The sequence below is a fragment of the Salmo trutta genome, chromosome 17, assembly GCF_901001165.1.
Source record: "Salmo trutta chromosome 17, fSalTru1.1, whole genome shotgun sequence".
NCBI classification, from domain to species: Eukaryota; Metazoa; Chordata; class Actinopteri; order Salmoniformes; family Salmonidae; genus Salmo; species Salmo trutta.
In genome coordinates, this window is record NC_042973.1 from 26,317,806 (window position 1) to 26,339,057 (window position 21,252).

The 21,252-nt window shown below is 44.8% G+C and overlaps 2 protein-coding genes across 5 annotated transcripts in view; both read right to left on the minus strand.

Moving 5' to 3' along the window:
- LOC115151950 (breast cancer anti-estrogen resistance protein 1) overlaps positions 1-6,034 on the minus strand; it is a 129,505-nt gene extending 123,471 nt beyond the window's left edge. For 2 of the 3 annotated variants that reach the window (XM_029696323.1, XM_029696321.1), the window contains exon 1: positions 5,300-6,033. In XM_029696323.1, the coding sequence (XP_029552183.1) occupies positions 5,300-5,311 (12 nt within the window). In that variant the 5' untranslated portion in view covers positions 5,312-6,033. Of the gene's footprint in view, positions 1-5,299 lie in introns of all 3 variants that reach the window. The other variant, XM_029696320.1, reaches the window with a different exon arrangement.
- A 3,551-nt stretch (positions 6,035-9,585) lies between these two features.
- cfdp1 (craniofacial development protein 1) overlaps positions 9,586-21,252 on the minus strand; it is a 55,087-nt gene continuing 43,420 nt past the window's right edge. The window contains exons 6-8 of one of the 2 annotated variants that reach the window (XM_029696327.1): positions 15,112-15,270; positions 10,744-10,852; positions 9,586-10,662 (exon numbers count right to left, since the gene is read on the minus strand). In XM_029696327.1, coding sequence (XP_029552187.1) covers positions 10,759-10,852; positions 15,112-15,270 — 253 coding nt within the window. In that variant the 3' untranslated portion in view covers positions 9,586-10,662; positions 10,744-10,758. Of the gene's footprint in view, positions 10,853-15,111; positions 15,271-21,252 lie in introns of both variants that reach the window. The other variant, XM_029696326.1, reaches the window with a different exon arrangement.

Consider the following 21,252-nt stretch of genomic DNA (forward strand, 5'->3'; position numbering starts at 1 on the left):
CCGTGCTCAGGCCTGTTCAACGCTGGTCCGAACAATCGGATTCCATGCTTAAAGATTGCGTTGATCACGTGGACTGGGATACGTTCCGCATAGCGTCGGACAATAACATTGATGAATACGCTGATTCGGTGAACGAGTTTATTAGAAAGTGCATCGGAGATGTCGTACCCACAGCGACTATTAAAACCTTCCCCAACCAGAAACCGTGGATTGATGGCAGCATTCGCGCAAAACTGAAAGCGTGAACCACTGCTTTTAATCAGGGCAAGGTGACTGGAAACATGACCGAATACAAACAGTGTAGCTATTCCCTCCGCAAGGCAATCAAACAAGCTAAGCACCAATATAGAGACAAAGTAGAGTCACAATTCAACGGCTCAGACACGAGAGATATGTGGCAGCGTCTACAGTCAATCACGGACTACAAAAAGAAAAACAGCCCCGTCGCGGACCACGATGTCTTGCTCCCAGACAAACTAAACAACTTCTTCGCTCGCTTTGAGGACAATACAGTGCTGACACCAACACGGCCAGCTACCAAAACCTTCTGGCTCTCCTTCACTGCAGCCAACGTGAGTAAAACATTTAAACGTGTTAACCCTCGCAAGGCTGCCGGCCCAGACGGCATCCCTAGCCGCGTCCTCAGAGCATGCACAGACCAGCTGGCTGATGTGTTTACGTACATATTCAATCAATCCTTATCCCAGTCTGCTGTTCCCACATGCTTCAAGAGGGCCACCATTGTTCCTGTTCCCAAGAAAGCTAAGGTAACTGAGATAAATGACTACTGTCCCGTAGCACTCACTTCCCTCATCATGAAGTGCTTTGAGAGACTAGTCAAGGATCATATCACCTCCACCCTACCGGACACCCTAGACCCACTCCAATTTGCTTACCGCCCCAATAGGTCCACAGACAACGCAATCGCAATCACACTGCCTTAACCCATCTGGACAAGAGGAATACCTATGTAAGAATGCTGTTCATCGACTTCAGCTCAGCATTTAACACCCTAGTACCCTCCAAACTCGTCATTAAGCTCAAGACCCTGGGTCTCGACCCCGCCCTGTGCAACTGGGTCCTGGACTTGCTGACAGGCCACCTCCAGGTGGTGAGGGTAGGAAACAACATCTCCACCCCGCTGGGAGTTGTGGGGTCCTCAACACTGGGACCCCACAAGGGTGCGTTCTCAGCCCTCTCCTGTACTCCCTGTTCACCCATGACTGCGTGGCCATGCACGCCTCCAACTCAATCATCAAGTTTGCAGACGACACTACAGTGGTAGGCTTGATTACCAACAACAACGAGACGGCCTACAGGGAGGAGGTGAGGGCCCTTGGAGTGTGGTGTCAGGAAAATAACCTCACACTCAATGTCAACAAAACAAAGGAGATGATCGTGGACTTTAGGAAACAGCAGAGGGAGCAGCCCCCTATCCACATCGACGGAACAGTAGTGGAGAAGGTGGAAAGTTTGAAGTTCCTCGGTGTACACATCATGGACAAACTGAAATGGTCCACCCACAGAGACAGCGTGGTGAAGAAGGCGCAGGTGCACCTCTTCAACCTCAGGAGGCTGAAGAAGTTCGGCTTGTCACCAAAAACACTCACAAACCTTTACAGATGCACAATCAAGAGCATCCTGTCGTGTATCACCGCCTGGTAACGCAACTGCTCCGCCCACAACCGTAAGGCTCTCCAGAGGGTAGTGAGGTCTGCACAACGCATCACCGGGGGCAAACTACCTGCCCTCCATGACACCTACAGCACCCAATGTCACAGGAAGGCCAAAAAGATCATCAAGGACAACAACCACCCGAGCCACTGCCTGTTCACCCCGCTATCATCCAGAAGGCGAGGTCAGTACAGGTGCATCAAAGCTGGGACCGAGGGACTGAAAAACAGCTTCTATCACAAGGCCATCAGACTGTTAAACAGCCATCACTAACATTGAGTGGCTGCTGCCAACATACTGACTCATCTCTAGCCACTTTAATGATTAAAAATTGGATGTAATAAATGTATCACTAGCCACTTTAAACAATGCCACTTTATATAATGTTTACTCATCTCATATGTATATACTGTACTCTATACCATCTACTGCATCTTGCCTATGCCGTTCGGCCATCACTCATCCATATATTTTTATGTACATAATCTTATTCATTCCTTTACACTTGTGTGTATAAGGTAGTTGTTGTGAAATTGTTAGATTAGTTGTTTGATATTACTGCATGGTCGGAACTAGAAGCACAAGCATTTCGCTACCCTCGCATTAACATCTGCTAACCATGTGTGTGTGATAAATAAAATTTGATTTGATTTGACCTGTGTGTGTTTGATGGGGTTGAGGTCAGGGCTCTGTGCAGGCCAGTCAAGTTTTTCCACACCAATCTCAACAAACTATTTCTGTATGGACCTCGCTTTGTCCACGGGGGCTTTGTCATGCTGAAACAGGAAAGGAACTTCCCCAAACTGTTGCCACAAAATTGGGAACACAGAATAGTCTAGAATGTAAACAGCCCCAGACCATTATTCCTCCTCCACCAACTTTACAGTTGGCACTATACATTGGGGCAGGTAGCGTTCTCCTGGCATCCGTCAAACCCAGATTCTGTCCGACTGCCAGATGGTGAAGCGTGATAGCATTGCGCATGGTGATGTGCGGCTGCTCGGCCATGGACAACCATTTCATGAAGCTCCCGACGAACTGTTCTTGTGTTGACGTTGCTTCCAGAGGCAATTTGGAACTCTGTAGTCAGTGTTGCAACTGAGGACAGACGATTTTTACCTGCTACGCACTTACTTCAGCGGTCCTGTTCTGTGAGCTTGTGTGGCCTATCACTTCGCGGCTGAGCCGTTGTTGCTCCTAGACGTTTCCACTTCACAATAACGGCACTTACAGTTGGCCCGGGCCAGCTGTAGCAGGGCAGAAATTTGACGAACTGACTTGTTGGAAAAGTGGCATCCTATGACGGTGCCACATTGAAAGACACTGAGCTCTTCAGTAAGGCCATTCTACTGCCAATGTTTGTCTATGGAGATTGCATGGCTGTGTGCTCGATTTCATACACCTGTCAGCAATGGGTGTGGCTGAAATAGTCTAATCCACTAATTTGAAGGGGTGTCCACATACCTTTGTATATATAGTGTATAATAGCACCCTATCTACAGTGGCATTAACAGAAAACACTGGGGAAAAATTGCTATTGATGGTATTATATTCTACTTAGAGTAAATGTACAGCAAGCTATCAGTTAATCAGTGAATTACTAATAACAAATGTTAAAACCATAATATCAAAGGAGGAATGACTAAAAAGCCACAGATGTGATTGGTTAATGACATGGTGTTTAGCATCGCAGCATTGGGACCCCTGCTACTACTGGCACTTCCTGTTCACCTAAGCATGCTTAACTCTACGGGCTCATCCCATGCAAACATCAGTTTAATTTCCCCCATAATATGGTTGACTGGAGGAATTAATACATCAAATACAGCAGGAGGAAACTCTCCACAGGGACTCCCAGTCTATTAGAATTTTGGCAGGCCACCGAGGAAATACACCCATCACCCAAGCAACAACATTGGATGCTTTGACAAATCTGCACTCCCAAAAAGAATACACAGAATCAAATGGATAGCAGACGTTATACTGAAAGCTATAATGTTGAAATAACAATGGTATTACACTATTACTGAAAGAATAATACTGTACAAATGGAAACAATCTGTTGGATACCAGCCATCTTCCAAAGCACCCCCATTTCTAACATGATTTCTCTGGGAAATCTTGAATAACACCTACGCAATGGAAAAGTGTGTGACAATGATTTGTCCACTGGATTGGGTGGACAGTCACACCCAAGTGACGTGTGAGGTAGATTTCCCAGTGACGTATTAGGCAGCCAGGTGAAAATACTCAGACTGGTTGGCATTTACTCAGACTGGTGCTGGGTTTACTCATGGCGTTCATGAGACTTGTCATCCTGCATGCACAGAGAACAGCTGTTGCCATCAAGCCCAGGCCCCAAGACATGGAAACTGCAATCTGGACTGTGTTTGTTGAATACAGTGCCGAGTATATCTAACTGAGGGTGAAACATACATTAAAAACCAAACCAAACCAACAACCTCCACAAGTTGAAACTGTGCAGCCTTACTCAAGACAATAACACATAGCGTAATACACTGATTCATAATGTGTAGTACCATTTGCTCAAACACTCTGCAAAACAAACAAGGAAGTAAAGGTTGTCCATTACATCGCTGTAATGGCATGAGGCTAGTTAGCATAGGTGATAATGTTATATATCCAGATGATCTACAGGCAAAGAGGCCTCTATACAGTATATCTCAGTGTTCAACTCTGTAATCAGCCCTTCGCTGTCCTGAGGAAAACTAGCATATATTTCGTTGTTCGTAGAAGTGTGACTTGCAGCACATTCTACTCCCTAAACCTGACATGGGGAAAACAATGAGCTTTGAATTTCAAGCATCGTGATAAAAAAACTTGGGGATCTCGTCACAAACCGGTGGGGTTGAGATGCGTATTGCAGAAGGACGCTTCCCACAGGTTAGAGCATGCCGTTTCAGATATCTGTGTGCATAATAACACATGCCAAGCTAGATAGATACTTGCCGAAGGAGAACTGAGTCATGAAAATATCTACAATACACAAGTCCAATACACATCAAAGGATAGAACTGTTACCTTTTGTTATTATTACTGGGGTACAAAATTGTTTTTTCTACTGATTTGCAGGCTGTTGGTTTAATGGTAGACTGCTGGCAAACCAACTGAAAACAAAAACATTTCTGCAACACAACTGCATATCCTAGTCACATGAAGCATTAAGTGTCCAAGACCAATTATTTTGGCATTACACTCAAACTATAGCCTACAGATGGTAACATAATTGCAGTAAAGGTTTAACCTAATACTTTGCAACTGACAAAACTCAGGCTGCAACGTTGGCACTACTATGCCCATCCCAGTCAAATGTGACAGGTTGACAAGAACAGCCTGCCAGACCAGCAAGCAGTGCGTGTCGGGCCTTGCACTCCTAGAGTGTACATTTTAACAAATGATAAAAAAAAGTGAAAATAAATATATCCTATCATTATAACAGCGGTAGTACAATGATAATACAAAGAAACTCCCTGAGCAGCAAAAAATGACACTTGGCAATGGCAACATCTCTTTGTAGGCAACGAAAGTTCATGCCAGATGTAACATCATTACATGGTTGTCTTCCAATAGAGGATTTAAATAGTAACCTTTAAATAACACTTACCGGAACAGACATCTTGTGATGTGTTGTTAGAGTAGGCTATGCCTCTATTTGACTACAAAAAAATGTATAGGTTATTTAAGAAGCTGTAGGCTACTTTTTCAACAACAACAAAAAAGCTATTTTCTTCAGGACGCCTTCGATGTCAGCCTTTATTCCATGTTTTTCCTTTAAAAGGCATCTACGTCAGTGTCAGTTCAGGTTGAGTTCTGAATAAATGTCAGGGATATGGTGGGATTTTCCAAGCTAGGAGCAGCCCACCAAATGCGGCGCAGTCCAGCTCATGAACGTCCAGAGCTCCCGTGTCTCCAACACACCGTAAACACTCTCCTCTTGTTCTTCTATGTCACACGTTTCGTTAATTTTCCCAATAATCCAATGTAAAATATTATTTTTTAAATCGCAACTTTACGTTCAGTGTCAAACCGAATGAAAAAAAGATTTTTCTCCAGTCTTGCGCCTGCTGCGTGTATCACTGCTGCTGCACGAAAGACCGCGGCGCTCTATACGGTTCTAATGGAACCGTCAAGTTTTGTTTAAAGGGATGGTCTCCCGTTTTCCACCATCAAAAAGAAGAGGCTGCAATAAGATGAAGGTTTTTGTCGTGATAAGGCCTGCCCTACCTTATCATGTTAAACTCGTGCTCTCCTAAATAAATCTATTGAAATATATGCAGAATAATTTCTGAGCTCCCCAAGGTTGCCACTTAAAGGGAACGTCTAGACTACATGTCGGCTATCGTGGGTGAATTGTCCAATAGGCCTAGATACACTTATGGTCATGTATCCACATCTGAAGGTTAGGATGTTGTCAAATGTATTGCACCAATTAATGTGAAGTTTAATAAATGGAAAATATACCTATACAATAAAGTGGCCTAGGTTGAAGTGTAGGTTTCTTTTGAAGTGATTTTGGGACACCTTTTGCACAAATCACCTTATGCACTATGATCAGCCTCTCTCCAAATGCATAAATGAACACTATGGACCATAAAAAGCACTTTCATGGTAGGAAATAAGTGCTAAGAAACGATGACAGTGTACAGGCAACACCTCAGATAAGGTTTTAGTAATAATGCATTGTAATACTTTTTATGCAGATGTATGACCCCTTTAATTATCCAGACTAAATAACAGTCCGTTTGATGCATTGGGAGACAACATTATAAGCCTTGTTATAAGACATATTGGCTTTATTACAAGTTATAAAAAAGTGTTACCAAAGGCTCTGGCTGGTGTTACCAAAGCCTCTACCAGAGCTTTTAGTGTTTGGATAGCAGGGAGGTGAAGGCATCTGGACCATTTGCTCCTGCTGTTATTTGAGATTCTTGTGTCAGTGATTATAATTATCCTCCCAACGGTGTTGGCTTTTTAAAATCAACTTCCCGGTTTAAAACGATGGTATTTGGTGACAGACAGCTACACATGCCTGGAGGTGAAGACGTGAAATGTGTGTCAGATATATCAGGCATTCCTAGCGGCAACCTAATGCTCAACCAACCACCTATATGTGGAAAACCACAGGGGGGGTCTCTTTTAGGGGTTCAATTGGGATTTTGTAGGAGTTTAAGCCACTGTCAGAATTTGGGTAAAGATTTGTGTTTCAAGTTAGTGTGAGGTTTGAGATGAGGGTTAAAGGTTACAGTTGGTTTTTCACACTATAATAAGACTTCCTTCCCTTGACAAAAGCATAGCAACTGTATATAATCTACATCGTTGTTTCCCAGCCAACTCTCTCTTCCATACTCCTTTAACCTGATCTTTATCCATCCTCTTCGCCATTCTTCCAATCTATTTTTACGTCACGGTCATGCACAGGTTGTGCAGATGAGAATAGTTCACCTACCACCTACATAGAAGGGAGGTGAGAGGTGAACAGTGGTCAAATTAAACTGAGCATAAGAAACGGTGACAAAGTGAGTGAGTTTAAAAGGCATTTGCAGGGTAACAGCATGGTGGAAGTGAGCAGTCAGTGTAGGAAAGAGACAAGCTGGGAGAATTACTTGGGGCTCCCAAAGTCGCTTAACCATCCAAGAGAAGTAACAGAAATGAAATAAGGGCAGAAGGTGTATTTGAATAAAAATGAGGATGACTTGCTCTCCACAGCTCTGGAGAGTACACTGGTCTCTCTCTCGGAGTGTGTGTGTGGGTGCGGGAGCAATTGAATAAAGATGAGGATGACTGCTCATCTGCTTAGTCTGTGAGAAAGTGAAAGGAGAGAGAGAGAGCGAGAGAGAGAGAGAAAGAAAGGAGAGAGGGAGAGAGAGAGAGGTGTGTGTAACAGCAGTGTAGAATAAATCATGCAGGCCACTGCAGGCCTAGTTTCGGCTGTGGTGGGTGCTGGTGTTGGTGGAGGAGCCTGTACAGAAATGTCAAATCAAATTTTATTCATCACATGCTTCGTAAACAGGTGTAGACTAAAAGTGAAATGCTTAGAGAGAGAAAATAGAGAAATAATAGAAAAGTAATAATACTGTAAATACACAATGAGTAACAATAACTTGGCTATATACACAAGGTACCAGTTCCGAGTCGGTGTGCAGGGGAATGAGGCAATTGAGCAAGATAATGTACGTACATATAACTAGGACTAAAGTGACTAGGCAACAGGATAGATAATAAACAGAGGCAGCAACATATGTGATGAGTCAAAAAAGTTCAATGCAGATAGTTCAATGCAGATAGTCCGGGTAGCCATAACTATACTGAACAAAAATATAAAACACAACATGTAATTGTTGGCCCATGTTTCATGAGCTGAAATAAAAGATCCCAAAAAGCTTACTTCCCTCAGATGTGGTGCACAAATTTGTTTACATACCTTTTAGTGAGCATTTCTCCTTTTCCAAGATAATCCAGCCATCTGACAGGTGTGGCATATCCCAGGACCTCCACATTCGGCTTCTTCACCTGCGGGATCGTCTGAGACCAGCCACCCAGACAACTGATGAAACTGAGTATTTCTGTCTGTAATTAAGCACTTTTGTGGGGGGAAAATAATTCTGATTGCCTGGGCCTTGCTCCCAAGTGGCTGCTCAGGGTCCTCTTGGTTCCAGACGTGCATCAAATCAAATCAAACCTTATTGGTCACATACACGTGTTTAGCAGATGTTATTGCGGGTGTATCGAAATGCTTGGCATCGGTACCACTTGCCGTACGGTAGCAGAGAGAACAGTCTATGATTTGGGTGGCTGTAGTCTTTTACAATTTGTAGGGCCTTCCTCTGGGCTGTACGCACTACCCTCTGTAGCGCCTTGCGGTTGGAGGCCATGCCATACCAAGTTGCCATACCAAGTTGCCATACCAAGTCAAGATGCTCTCAATGGTACAGCTGTAGAACTTTTTGAGGATTTCATGCCAAAATCTTTTCAGCCTCCTGAGGGGGAAGAGGCCCTATTCATGACTTTGTTTGTGTGTGTGGACCATGATCGATCCTTAGGGATGTGGACAGTGAGGAACTTGAAGCTCTCAACCTGCCCCGTCAATGTGAAATGTGCCAATGATGAAGCAGAAATGTAATGCAGGAAGCACATACGCACACTGGGGAGCCTGCTGCCTGCCTCCTACATCGGCCTTTATAGCCTATAGGACAGAATAACCTCCATCCAATATGCAACTGTTTGTGTACTGTACGTGAGTGTGTTTCTGCAAGTCTCTGCAGGCTTTTCATGTGTCAGAGAGAATCCCTGCTGAAGGGAGAGTACAGTACACAGGATCTCTTTATCTAAACCGGCTCATATAAAATATAGAGTAAGCTTTCGTCTGGTTACATGAAGCAAAATTAGAACAAACAAACAAATGTACTGAGTGAGTACCCATGGGGATGCAGGGTGGATCCCTATAACTATGTAATGTAAACAAGTCAATTCCCCTCTTATGAAGGATGCACAGGCTTCTCCTCCTTTCCCCTCCAAACACTCAGGCAGGAAACACAGAAGCAGTGAGTGGAGGGGGCCTGGATACAGAGGAAATGAGGTTGAGAGATACTGTGTGAGTGGTGGAGTCCTCTGACCTCCTTATTTAAGGCATACAGCAGTGGGTAAGACGGAGGGATGGGGGATGGGGTTAGGGGTGTAGGACCTAGGGGGGTGAGGGAGAGGGCAACAGTTGCATTAGGGGAAGAGGGGGCAGGGAGGGACAGGTTATGGTGTAATTGTAGTGTTTCTGGAGACAGTTGTCTGGAGAAGGGAAAAGCCTTGGAAGGGGGAAGAGGAAGGCTGGAATATAAGGCCTTGGGGAGGTCAGGGGTACAAATGAGCAAAACAATACCATCTGTACTAAAACAACAATTTCAAACCAAATAGCGTGCTTTATTCAATGTTTTACAGTTGACACAGTACAGTACCAGGATAACAACATAACACAAGTCCAAATTCTGACATAATAGCACCAGACGTTATTATTCAGACACACTTGAAGCCCATTCATTTAACAACCTGTAACTAAAAATAAAGTCCCTGAATTAGCCTGTCTGTGTGAGTGTCTGCTACTGAACAACCATAAAATGACCTTGTAATAGGAGCCTTGTCATTACGTTGGGAGAACAGTAGCACACGTCGAGGAAACGCTCAGTGGTCCTCTCCCCTCTTAGCTCAGGTTTAAGAAGCAGCTAAGCTGACATGTTGATAAAACATACATCTTTCATCTTGCATCATGTCAGAAACGGTGACAGTTATTGGTATAACTAAGGTACATCAGAGTGAGACAAATCTTTCTCCTCAGATTAGCTGGAACGGTGACAGTTATTGGTATAACTAAGGTACATCAGAGTGAGACAAATCTTTCTCCTCAGATTAGCTGGAACTTATCCAGAGAAGCGCAGTCCACACAACAGGGAGGTGAAATGCAATCAACTTTAACTCTTCCAATGAACAGCACACCAAACCGAATCACTGCAGGAGGTGTAGAGGGATGGCACAAATATCTGAGCAGTGTGTGGATTCTTCCTCTCTTTCCCTCTCTCCTCCTCCCTTTCAAGTCAATGCCAATAACGACTGATTCAGAGCTCAGGGTGTGGAATCATGACTGTGCTGCTCATTCTCCTCTTCTCACTCCTGGAATGCATTCCCTTTTTTTTCTTCATCCTGGTGATGATGATGACAAATGTTCAGTACAGGAACACCCACACAGCCATGTGCTGAGGTAAGCAGGTTAACACTGCCACCACACCTCTCGTAGAGGTATGAAGACACAGTCAGGGGTCTGAGTCTAGGTGATTCGGGTCACACGCAGGTCCAGGAACAGATGGAGGTGTAATGAGAGCGCTGTGTGTAGATTGGGAATGTGAAGTCTGACGCAGGTCCAAAACAGCAGGTAGCAGGTACTGTCGGCCATTCCAAACACATGGGCAGTCCAGAGGCCAAGTACTGGGAAGAGAAACCATGGGAGGGAACTGGGCAGGCATGTTCAGAGTGGTGCGTGCGCATGTGTCACAATTGTTAGTGTACCTCCATTATTCCTTGTCATCGTTTCATGATGTTGCCGAGACGAACTTTCTTTTCCTGCTCAAACTGCCGGTGGTCAACTCTCTGCAGGAAATTCTTTCTCTCCACATACCTAAAAACCAACAAACGCAGAAAATAGAATTACTAACACACACATAAACATCCAGCAGGAGATATTACGAAGCTGGCACGCAAACACACTGCTCCTATAGAACAGCCGTTCTGGGACAAGCATGTTACGCAAGGTCCTGGCTTATTGTTATAGTGAACACCTGATAGCATGTTAGCACTAAGTGCGCACACAAAAGTAAATTAGTTGATTGACAACTCTCTGGCTTATTTACAAGCATCTTCATCACACAAATGCAAATGTAGTTATCAATACCTCAGCTATTCAAGTGTCAACTACAACAGTTGACACTTGAATAGCTGAGGTATTGATAACTAAATCTGCATTTGTGTGATGAAGATTAGTGTAATGAATCCCTAGGTGATAAGACAGAGGGGCTGTAAGTGTCCCCAATGGCTGTTTAACCCTTCTTACCCAGCAGGGGCTAGGAAAGTAGCTCTTCCCATATTTGTTTCCTTTTCCTTCTCTCTCTAAGCACTGCCTCTGCCTAGCACACTAGGATCCATATCTCTACACACAAGGGACAGTTTGAATGAAATACACCACTGTACCCACAGTTATCCTCTAAACCCAAACCCGTTCCCAGAGATAGGAAGAAGCCAGCTCCCTCACGGCTCACACCCACCACTGGTTGTTCTCTTGCTCTGGATCAGAGAGAGGGAGGCCTCATCGCTGGCCCCCCAGTTTGTGTGTGACCCCCGTGGGAGAGCCGGCCCAGGGCGTAGCCCGACTATGGGGCTGTCGGGAGCTCCAAGAACAGCTCTGCGGCCTCCCAGTGTGGCCCAGTGGACCGCCTACTGCAGTCTCTTGCCCAGGCCCCTGGCCCCTGAACCCTATAGACGGACTCCCTCCACACAACCACATCCCTCCCAAAGAGATGGAAAAACACGGGACAAATTGAGGTACTCGGAGAAAGCAGCAATTTAGCTGTCGGACGGGTTGTATTTCTGAACCCTCTAAACTACGGTCTTTACTTCATCTCACCACTGTCTAGAGAGGCTGAATATAGAGTGAGACGGTCTCCTCTCTCATATCTTATACTGTAGCACAGACACAGTGGTGGGTAGTGTGACATCTCTGCCTGCATGGTTATGAGCCTCCTCTACTCTCAGCAGGCAGTGACGGAGTTAATCATCCCAATGTTACTAGGGCTGCTCATAGCAACGGGCAATGATGTCATGCTAGATTAGCATCCCCAGGGGAGTATGAACCCCCCCCCCCCCCCCAAGTGCCTAGCTCTAGTGTAGACAAAAACATGGGATTGGAGAAATGAGAGAGTTAGCTCCCACCTCACACTGAGGAGTGCTGGGTAGCCATGGAGACAGTTGCAGGCTGGGTAATTATAATGACTGGGTAATTATGATACCCCCAAGACATGCTAACCTCCCCTGCTATTGGTAATGGTGAGAGGTTAGCATGTCTTGGAAGTATGATCTTTGACCCTCTGTAACTTTCTCACTCATCATTATTAACAATTCATTCATAATTATCCGTAATCATGGTAGCATCCACATTAAATTAATGTAGAAGTGTTTAGGAACATATAATATTCTTATTTATAATATAAAGTGAAAAGACATTATTTACCATTCATTTTTATTGGGCACAAAATAATCTGAAACAACCAAACTGAACGGCAAATGCATCCAACAAGTTTGTAGTGTGACAAACTTAATGTAATCTTTGCGTGCTAAGAATATGGGACAAAATACTAAACTTTTGACTACTTTATTTATAAAAATCTTTAATAATATTGACCCCTAGTTTTTTAAGAGAAAAAAAGTATTACTTGTTAAAATAAATCTCTTTCTCTGAATAATCGTATTAGTATAAAATAATATACACTGAGTGTACAAAACATTAGGAACACCTTCCTAATATTGAGTTGCACCTCCTTTTGCCCTCAGAACAGCCTCATTCGTCGGGGCATGGACTCGAAAGCGTTCCACAGGGATGCTGGCACATGTTGACTCCAATGCTTCCCACAATTGTGTTAAGATGGCTGGATGTCCTTTGAGTGGTGGACCATTTTTGATAAACACGGGAAACTAATGTGAGTGAAAAACACAGCAGCGCTGAAGTTCTTGACACACTCAAACCAGTGCGCCTGGCACCTACTACCATTCCCTGTTCAAAGGCACTTAAATGTTTTGTATCGCCCATTACCCCTCTGAATGACACACACACAATCCATGTCTCAATTGTCTCAAGGCTTAAAAATCCTTCTTTAACCTGTCTCCTCCCCTTCATCTACACCAATTTATGTGGATTTAACAGGAGACATCAATAAGGGATCACAGCTTTCACCTGGTCAGTCTATGTCATGTTCCGAATGTTTTCTACACTCAGTGTAATTTCCATTTTTTTTTGCATACAATATAGCTCTGTATTTGAATTATTTATTTTATACGATCATTATTGCTCATCTTTATCAACGGTGTCAATCATTTCAGACCCCACTGTATGTCACCTGACACCTCACAGTCACCACTCAGCAAAATATGGAGACCCTGTTGATGACGTCATGACTTCCCCGTTGGCCTATCTGACATAATTAGGTCATCTGATTCTGCGCCCATTTCTTCCACCCAATCTACATATGATCACTTTGTTAGAATTTGGCATCTTTCATTTCTCCGTCATATGTTCTCCACAAAGCAGGTCGCCTTCCTATGGGTGCTTGGCCTAAATGTGTCATACGCCTCAAGGTGACTTCAGTTTGCAGTGGTAGATGAGACAGACATATAGCGTGCTGAGTAGTTGTTGTCTACACACATGACTTTTGAGTGCAACACTCCAGAGTTCCCCTCAGGTCTTACTGTCAGTAATGTTAGGCACTGATGGTGGGCCATTAAGCCTGGCTCGTAGTCAGCATTCCAAAGGTGTTTGATGGCGTTAAGGTCAGGGTTCTGTGCAGGCCAGTCACGTTCTTCCACACCGATCCTGACAAACCATTTCTGTATGGACCTCACTTTGTGCACGTGGGCATTGTCATGCAGAAACAGGAAAGGGCCTTCCCCAAACTGTTGCCACAAATATGGAAGCACAGAATCGTCTGGAATGTCATTGTATGCTGTAGCGTTAAGTTTTCCCTTCACTGGAACTAAGGGGCCTAGCCCGAACCATGAAAAACAGCTCCAGACCATTATTCCTCCTTAATCACCTCCTCCACATACTTTGGGTCATGTTTTTATTTGTATTTTTTATTTAACTAGGCAAGTCAGTTAAGAACAAATTCTTATTTACAATGACAGCCTACCCATGCCAAACCCGGACAACACTGGGCCAATTGTGTGCCGCCCTACGGGACTCCCAATCACGGCCGGATGTTATACAGCCTGGACGGAGTATCTGTTCATATCCAAGGTGGGCAGTGAATAGGTACCACTAGTGTACAGTAGGTGTCTGCCAATAGTCCTGTGGTTGGCTGCCCTGAAACACTCACATGTACAGCAAACACTCCAAACACTCACTGCATACAAAAGGAACATAGGGCAAACGCTTCTGTGTATGTGAGTGGTTTCAATAATGTGTCCAAAACAAGATTTACAACCTGCTCTAGACTGTGTTTTGCCATCTCTGCTCATTAGCTTTCCTGTGACGCAGGAGGAGAAGGGACCAGCAGCCAGGCTGCACGGCTCATCAGTCAGACAAAGATGAAGATGGAGATAAGAGGGGGAGAGAAAGATGGAGGGGGGGCTGTTAAATGATTCATCTGTTCAACAGTAACCTTTAGGAAAGAATAATGCTACTGCAGGGCCTCTGACAGCAGAGGGAAAATCCTGCCTGTGCTGGGAGAGCAAAGGGAGATGGACGCCAGTGGAAGCCATGGGTGTCAGGTGCTGCTGGTATTCTGAGCAGGCATGCAGACAGACTGCTTCATAGCTACAGGTCAGGCAGGGGGATAAGGCTGGACTGCTGCAGAGCTCAGTCAGGAACAACCTCCCTATCATCACAAAGGACTTGTCTATCAGAGATGATCTTTCTGTCTATCCAGAGTCCGACCTGCTGGTGACTACTGTAGATAGATCGAAGCCACTGGTATCAAAGATAGACGTGTGCTGTTGCTCAGGATTAGTAGTGGATTGTAGACAGGATATGGGTCCAGTCCACCAGGATAAGGCTGGTGGGTAGAGGCAGAATACGTTTTAACTGATCTATCAGTTTCCCTGCCTCTCTATGGTGGAGTGGTGTTTCAGAACACTATATGGCTTCACTGGTACTATTAGAGAGAGACTCACCCTTCTTTGCCTCGGTTGTGGATGGCCAGCTCGTCCCCGATGCCCTCCTCATCCTTGAAGGCGTCCCAGTCCATCTTGGACTTCTCCAACGTGCTCATCTTCTGTTTCTTCCCCCCGAGGCGATTCAGGATGCTGCCCATCCCTGCAGGCCTCTTCACACTGAGGAGGACACATATGGACATTACACACCGACAGAGAATACAGACACAGGGCTGATGAAGCTGGCAATTTTCGCAAGCCTCTTCTTCAGAAAATGGGAGAGAAAAGAGATGATGGAAGTTTCAAGGGAGAGAAATAAATGAAATCGCCACAAGCTCTAATGCTCACAATGAAGATAATGGAATAATGGGGCAAGGGAGTGAATGAGCGGAGAGAGATGAGAAAAAAGGAATTGGGGCAGTAGGGAGGAAATAGGGATAGATTTCAGATTATAAAACCTAACAAAATAAAATTGCAGTTATTCTTCTAGCAGAGTATTTCAGCCCATCAGCTTGTTTCTTTGTGCAGCTGTTTGAACAAAGACATCAGTCCATTTTGAATCAGAAGAAAGTCATCCTGACACTGAGGTTTCGCTTGGCTGCAGTAATTAAATGTTAAACGATGTGTGCTTAGAAATAGCTGAAGACATTAGACTGGCTCTCCTCTCCCTCCACCATAAGGGGGCCTAGCGGGAGGGAGGGGGCCATCAGACCTTGGGGGGGACTAGAGGGTGTCAAGGGTCCAAGGATTAGCACTTTCACAATCAGGTGAGTCATAGTGCAGGTCCCTTCAAGAGGAACAGACACAAAATGTGTTTTCACTATTGCTTTCCTCTCTCTGTGTGTGTGTGTGTGTGTGTGTGTGTGTGTGTGTGTGTGTGTGTGTGTGTGTGTGTGTGTGTGTGAGTAGACAGTAAAGACAGGGTGTGTTTAACAAGGGCGTCTCCTATCTCAAGGTTTTTGTGGATCACCAGGAAAGGGAAGTGACACTGAAATGAAGGTCAAGAAAAGATGACATGGCAGCCCACACCCTTCCACACGCACCCATGCACACCCACCCACCCACCCACCCACATGCCCTCAAACAGCCTCCCGCTCTGAACATGTTGATAACAACCCTGTTAATATAGAGTTCCAGCTCATTGGAAGTGTGTTGCAACAAGCTGCTCGTAATGTAATCGGCCGTAACAGGCTGCTATAAAATGACAAGGCAACGTGAGGACAAACACACGCTGGAAAACACATACTAATCAATCCAGCTGGAGGTAGGGCCAACGACAAGCCTGAATCACTAACACACACTACAATATTGTCAGTCATACAGTGTTACTATTGTATATTGCTATTTAAAGGACGGTGGTGAATTTACAGGTACAGAGAAAAGGAGGAATGAGAGGAAGAAGAGAAACTTCTCTAATCCACACACAGGCAGATACTTTTGTCTCTTTCCATAAAGAGGGTAAGGATTATTTGAAGAGAAGCAAGGCTAAAGTCTGCCTGACAGAATGCATTTGCCATCTGTGTCGGCGCTGTCAGCATCGTTCAGAGAGAGGAGGACGGCGTGCAACAGAAACGCGAGGGGGAATTGGACTTTTCTTCTACAATGTTTTGTTTGTCTGTCTTGCTGTGATTCCCTTCAGGAACAGATCCATTTCCTCCAGAATAGCAGAACGCCACACATACACATCTTATCCTACCAACACGCAACACACCCAAACTCCCCTCCAGAATACACACTCCCTTAGTAATGTCCTCACACACACATATTGCCACACAGACACACACCTGCTGACTGAACATGTCACATAAGCACATGATTACAGACATCTCTCTGCCAGCTGTGTCCACTGAGCACTGTCCCCACAGCAGCCTAACATTGGCCAAACTAAACATCCAAACAGCCTAGTAGCCTACACATGCATGCAGCCATGCACATGTACGTAGACACACATAAGTGCATGCATGCACATGCGCTCACACACATACAGATGTAGGATCTTAATTTGACCTATATTGTCACAGCAAAACAATCCTGCAGCAAAAGGATTAATCTGCAATGTTGCTTGATAGGTAGTTAGACTATTAGCTGGCCAATAGTAAGCTATATGAAAAGTGCAATACTGTTAATTTAACCATGTGTTAGTGTGGGTTAGTGTGGGTGTTAGTGTGGGTCGCAGCAACAAAAGGGTGATCAAATTAAGATCCTACATTTGTACTCGGCACACATGGACGGAAGCACGCACACCTGCACATGCACACATCGTTCTATACCTACAAAAACAATAATATCCACTTAGAACACAGTGTACGTTGATGAAAATTACATGGAGTTAAACAAAACAAACAGCTAAATGAATTAAGGTCACAGATCTAATATTGTTTTTCTTTTTGCTCTGATCCAATCCTGGCTCAGCTCCCAAGACAGGCACTGCCAGTGTCCCAATAACTGCACTGCATCATTGGCCTCTGCTAAACACTGGGCTGCTGCTACCCAGTCATGTGCAAGCAGCCAGCCTCAATGCAGCAAATTGAGCCTCAGCCTCTACAGCAGACTGCTAAAGCACATAGAGGTCTATAGAGGTCAGATACACTACACTACTCCAGTGTTGAGATTTCAACATCTGTGTGATTGTGTCAAGGTTTGTGAGCCTTATTTGGGATGGAGAGAGTTATGGAGAAGGATGGAGAGAGTTATGGAGAAGGATGGAGAGAGTTATGGAGAAGGATGGAGAGAGTTATGGAGAAGGATGGAGAGAGTTATGGAGAAGGATGGAGAGAGTTATGGAGAAGGATGGAGAGAGTTATGGAGAAGGATGGAGAGAGTTATGGAAAAGGATGGAGAGAGTTATGGAGAAGGATGGAGAGAGTTATGGAGAAGGATGGAGAGAGTTATGGAGAAGGATGGAGAGAGTTATGGAGAAGGATGGAGAGAGTTATGGAGAAGGATGGAGAGAGTTATGGAGAAGGATGGAGAGAGTTATGGAGAAGGATGGAGAGAGTTATGGAGAAGGATGGAGAGAGTTATGGAGAAGGATGGAGAGAGTTATGGAGAAGGATGGAGAGTGAAGGGAAGGATGGAGAGAGTTATGGAGAAGGATGGAGAGAGTTATGGAGAAGGATGGAGAGAGTTATGGAGAAGGATGGAGAGAGTTATGGAGAAGGATGGAGAGTGAAGGGAAGGAGGGAGAGAGTTATGGAGAAGGATGGAGAGAGTTATGGAGAAGGATGGAGAGAGTTATGGAGAAGGATGGAGAGAGTTATGGAGAAGGATGGAGAGAGTTATGGAGAAGGATGGAGAGAGTTATGGAGAAGGATGGAGAGAGTTATGGAGAAGGATGGAGAGAGTTATGGAGAAGGATGGAGAGAGTTATGGAGAAGGATGGAGAGAGTTATGGAGAAGGATGGAGAGAGTTATGGAGACGGATGGAGAGAGTTATGGAGAAGGATGGAGAGAGTTATGGAGAAGGATGGAGAGAGTTATGGAGAAGGATGGAGAGAGTTATGGAGAAGGATGGAGAGAGTTATGGAGAAGGATGGAGAGAGTTATGGAGAAGGATGGAGAGAGTTATGGAGAAGGATGGAGAGAGTTATGGAGAAGGAGGGAGAGAGTTATGGAGAAGGATGGAGAGAGTTATGGAGAAGGATGGAGAGAGTTATGGAGAAGGATGGAGAGAGTTATGGAGAAGGATGGAGAGAGTTATGGAGAAGGATGGAGAGAGTTATGGAGAAGGATGGAGAGAGTTATGGAGAAGGATGGAGAGAGTTATGGAGAAGGATGGAGAGAGTTATGGAGAAGGATGGAGAGAGTTATGGAGAAGGATGGAGAGAGTTATGGAGAAGGATGGAGAGAGTTATGGAGAAGGATGGAGAGAGTTATGGAGAAGGATGGAGAGAGTTATGGAGAAGGATGGAGAGAGTTATGGAGAAGGATGGAGAGAGTTATGGAGAAGGATGGAGAGAGTTATGGAGAAGGATGGAGAGAGTTATGGAGAAGGATGGAGAGAGTTATGGAGAAGGATGGAGAGAGTTATGGAGAAGGATGGAGAGAGTTATGGAGAAGGATGGAGAGAGTTATGGAGAAGGATGGAGAGTGAAGGGAAGGAGGGAGAAAGACAGAGGGATACAGAGCAGTGAAGCAGTTCCTTAGTGAAGAGGCCGGGTAAACCGTGCAGCAATAGGTATACCTGCTCACAAACACACACGATTGTAATCCAGGCTCCAAACTGCTGTGACAGGGGATAAATAGACAATCAGGGCTCAACTGATAGTCATTCCAGCCTGTCCCCGTCCCTGTGTGGTGGGCTGGGGAGGGTCTGGGCAGTGTGCCAGGCTGCAGCACTTAGCTCTCTATGAGCCTGGAGAGAATGTTAAACGCATGGACAAGGTTACAGCACAGCCCTCCAGCAGAGAGATAACCCACTGCCCAGACTGCACGACCTGTTCTAGGAACATACACAAATGGATACATGGACACGCACGCACACACGCACGCACGTGCACACACACACACACACAAACACGTGTGGTCTGGCTGATAGGAGGCCGGCAGTAATCACAGTTTATTTGAAGACTGGTGTCTCCCATGACCAGTGCTCCTCTCTATAGCGGTCTCACATGCGGACACTGATAACACACAGAGCATGAAGACAGTACATACACTACACACATACACACTCAAAATGGGCATGATGACAGACATGACTGCCATGGCCATCTCACTGAAGACCTCTCTCTCTGTCAGGAAACAGCTGTCATAAAGGCTCCTTACAACAAACCCGCTCTCCATTCTTCTACTGTTGCCTCAAAAGGAAATATATTCCTCACCTCGGCCTCCCCACCACATTCCATTGTGCTGCACAAGGAATGTGTCCCCTTCTCAGGGAGGGCTGCCAGAGTGGGACTGACCCCGAGCTTTACCCGTAATAACAAACAAATGGACCACTCAGATGGATTCCTGATGTACTGTCAACAATGGGTGCTGATAGTTAGTCGAACGGCTGCTATGCTCTGTTACACTACAAACCAGACCACCATGGTCAAATCCTTTTCTCTGTGGACCTCAACCTTCCCTTCTCTGTCCCGTTAGTGCCCCGTCTCTGTCCCGTCTGTCTTACATGTACTGTGAGGTCTGTCTGAGCAACGGGACAGGGAGATGCTTGGCTGACCAAGATAAACATGGAGGAATTTCAGTTTAGCATGGCTCGAGTCCAACCAAATGGAATATAACATTGCGGATAAAGTTTGGAATGACACAATTTCATGTGTACAACATCCAAAGACCTGTATGACTATACTGAGCCTTTCTAAAAGGACGTACAGTGCCTTCAGAAAGTATTCACACCACTTGACTTTTTTCACATTTTGTTGTGTTACAGCTTGAATTAAAAAATGTATTACATTGAGATTTGTTTGTGTGACTGTGTCACTGGCCTACACACAATAACGCATGATGTTAAAGTGGAATTATGTTTATTTTTTACAAATTAATAAAAAAAATTAAATCTGAAATGTCTTGAGTCAATAAGTATTCAACTCCTTTGTCATGGCAAGCATAAATAAGTTCAGGAGTAAAAATTTGCTTAAAAAGTCACATGATAGGTTGCATGGACTACCTCATCTCTGTACCCCACATACAATTATCTGTAAGGTTCCTCAGTCGAGCAGTACATTTCAAACACGGATTCAACCACAAAGACCAGGGAGGTTTTCCAATGGCTCGCAAAAAAGGGAACTTATTGGAAGATGTCACGCCTTGACCTGAGAGAGAGGGTTTGTTTCTCTATGTGGTTAGGTCAGGGTGTGGGGTGGGCATTCTATGCTTTGTTTTTCTTTGTGTTGGGCCGAGTATGGTTCCTAACCATAGGCAGCTGTCTATCGTTGTCTCTGATTAGGAACCATGCTTAGGCAGCCTTTTTTCCACCTGTGTTTGTGGGGTCTTGTTTTTGTATTGCTGTGAGTAGCCTGCAAAACTTTTCGTTCGTTGTTTCTTGTTTTGGTTTTTGCTGGTTCACCGTTAAACAAAATATGATGAACCCAACACACGCTGCGCCTTGGTCTACCTTTAACGACGTTACAGTAGATGGGTAAAATAAAATAAAAAGCAGACATTGAATATCCCTTTAGGCATGGTGAAGTTATTAAACCCAATTTGGCTGATGTATCA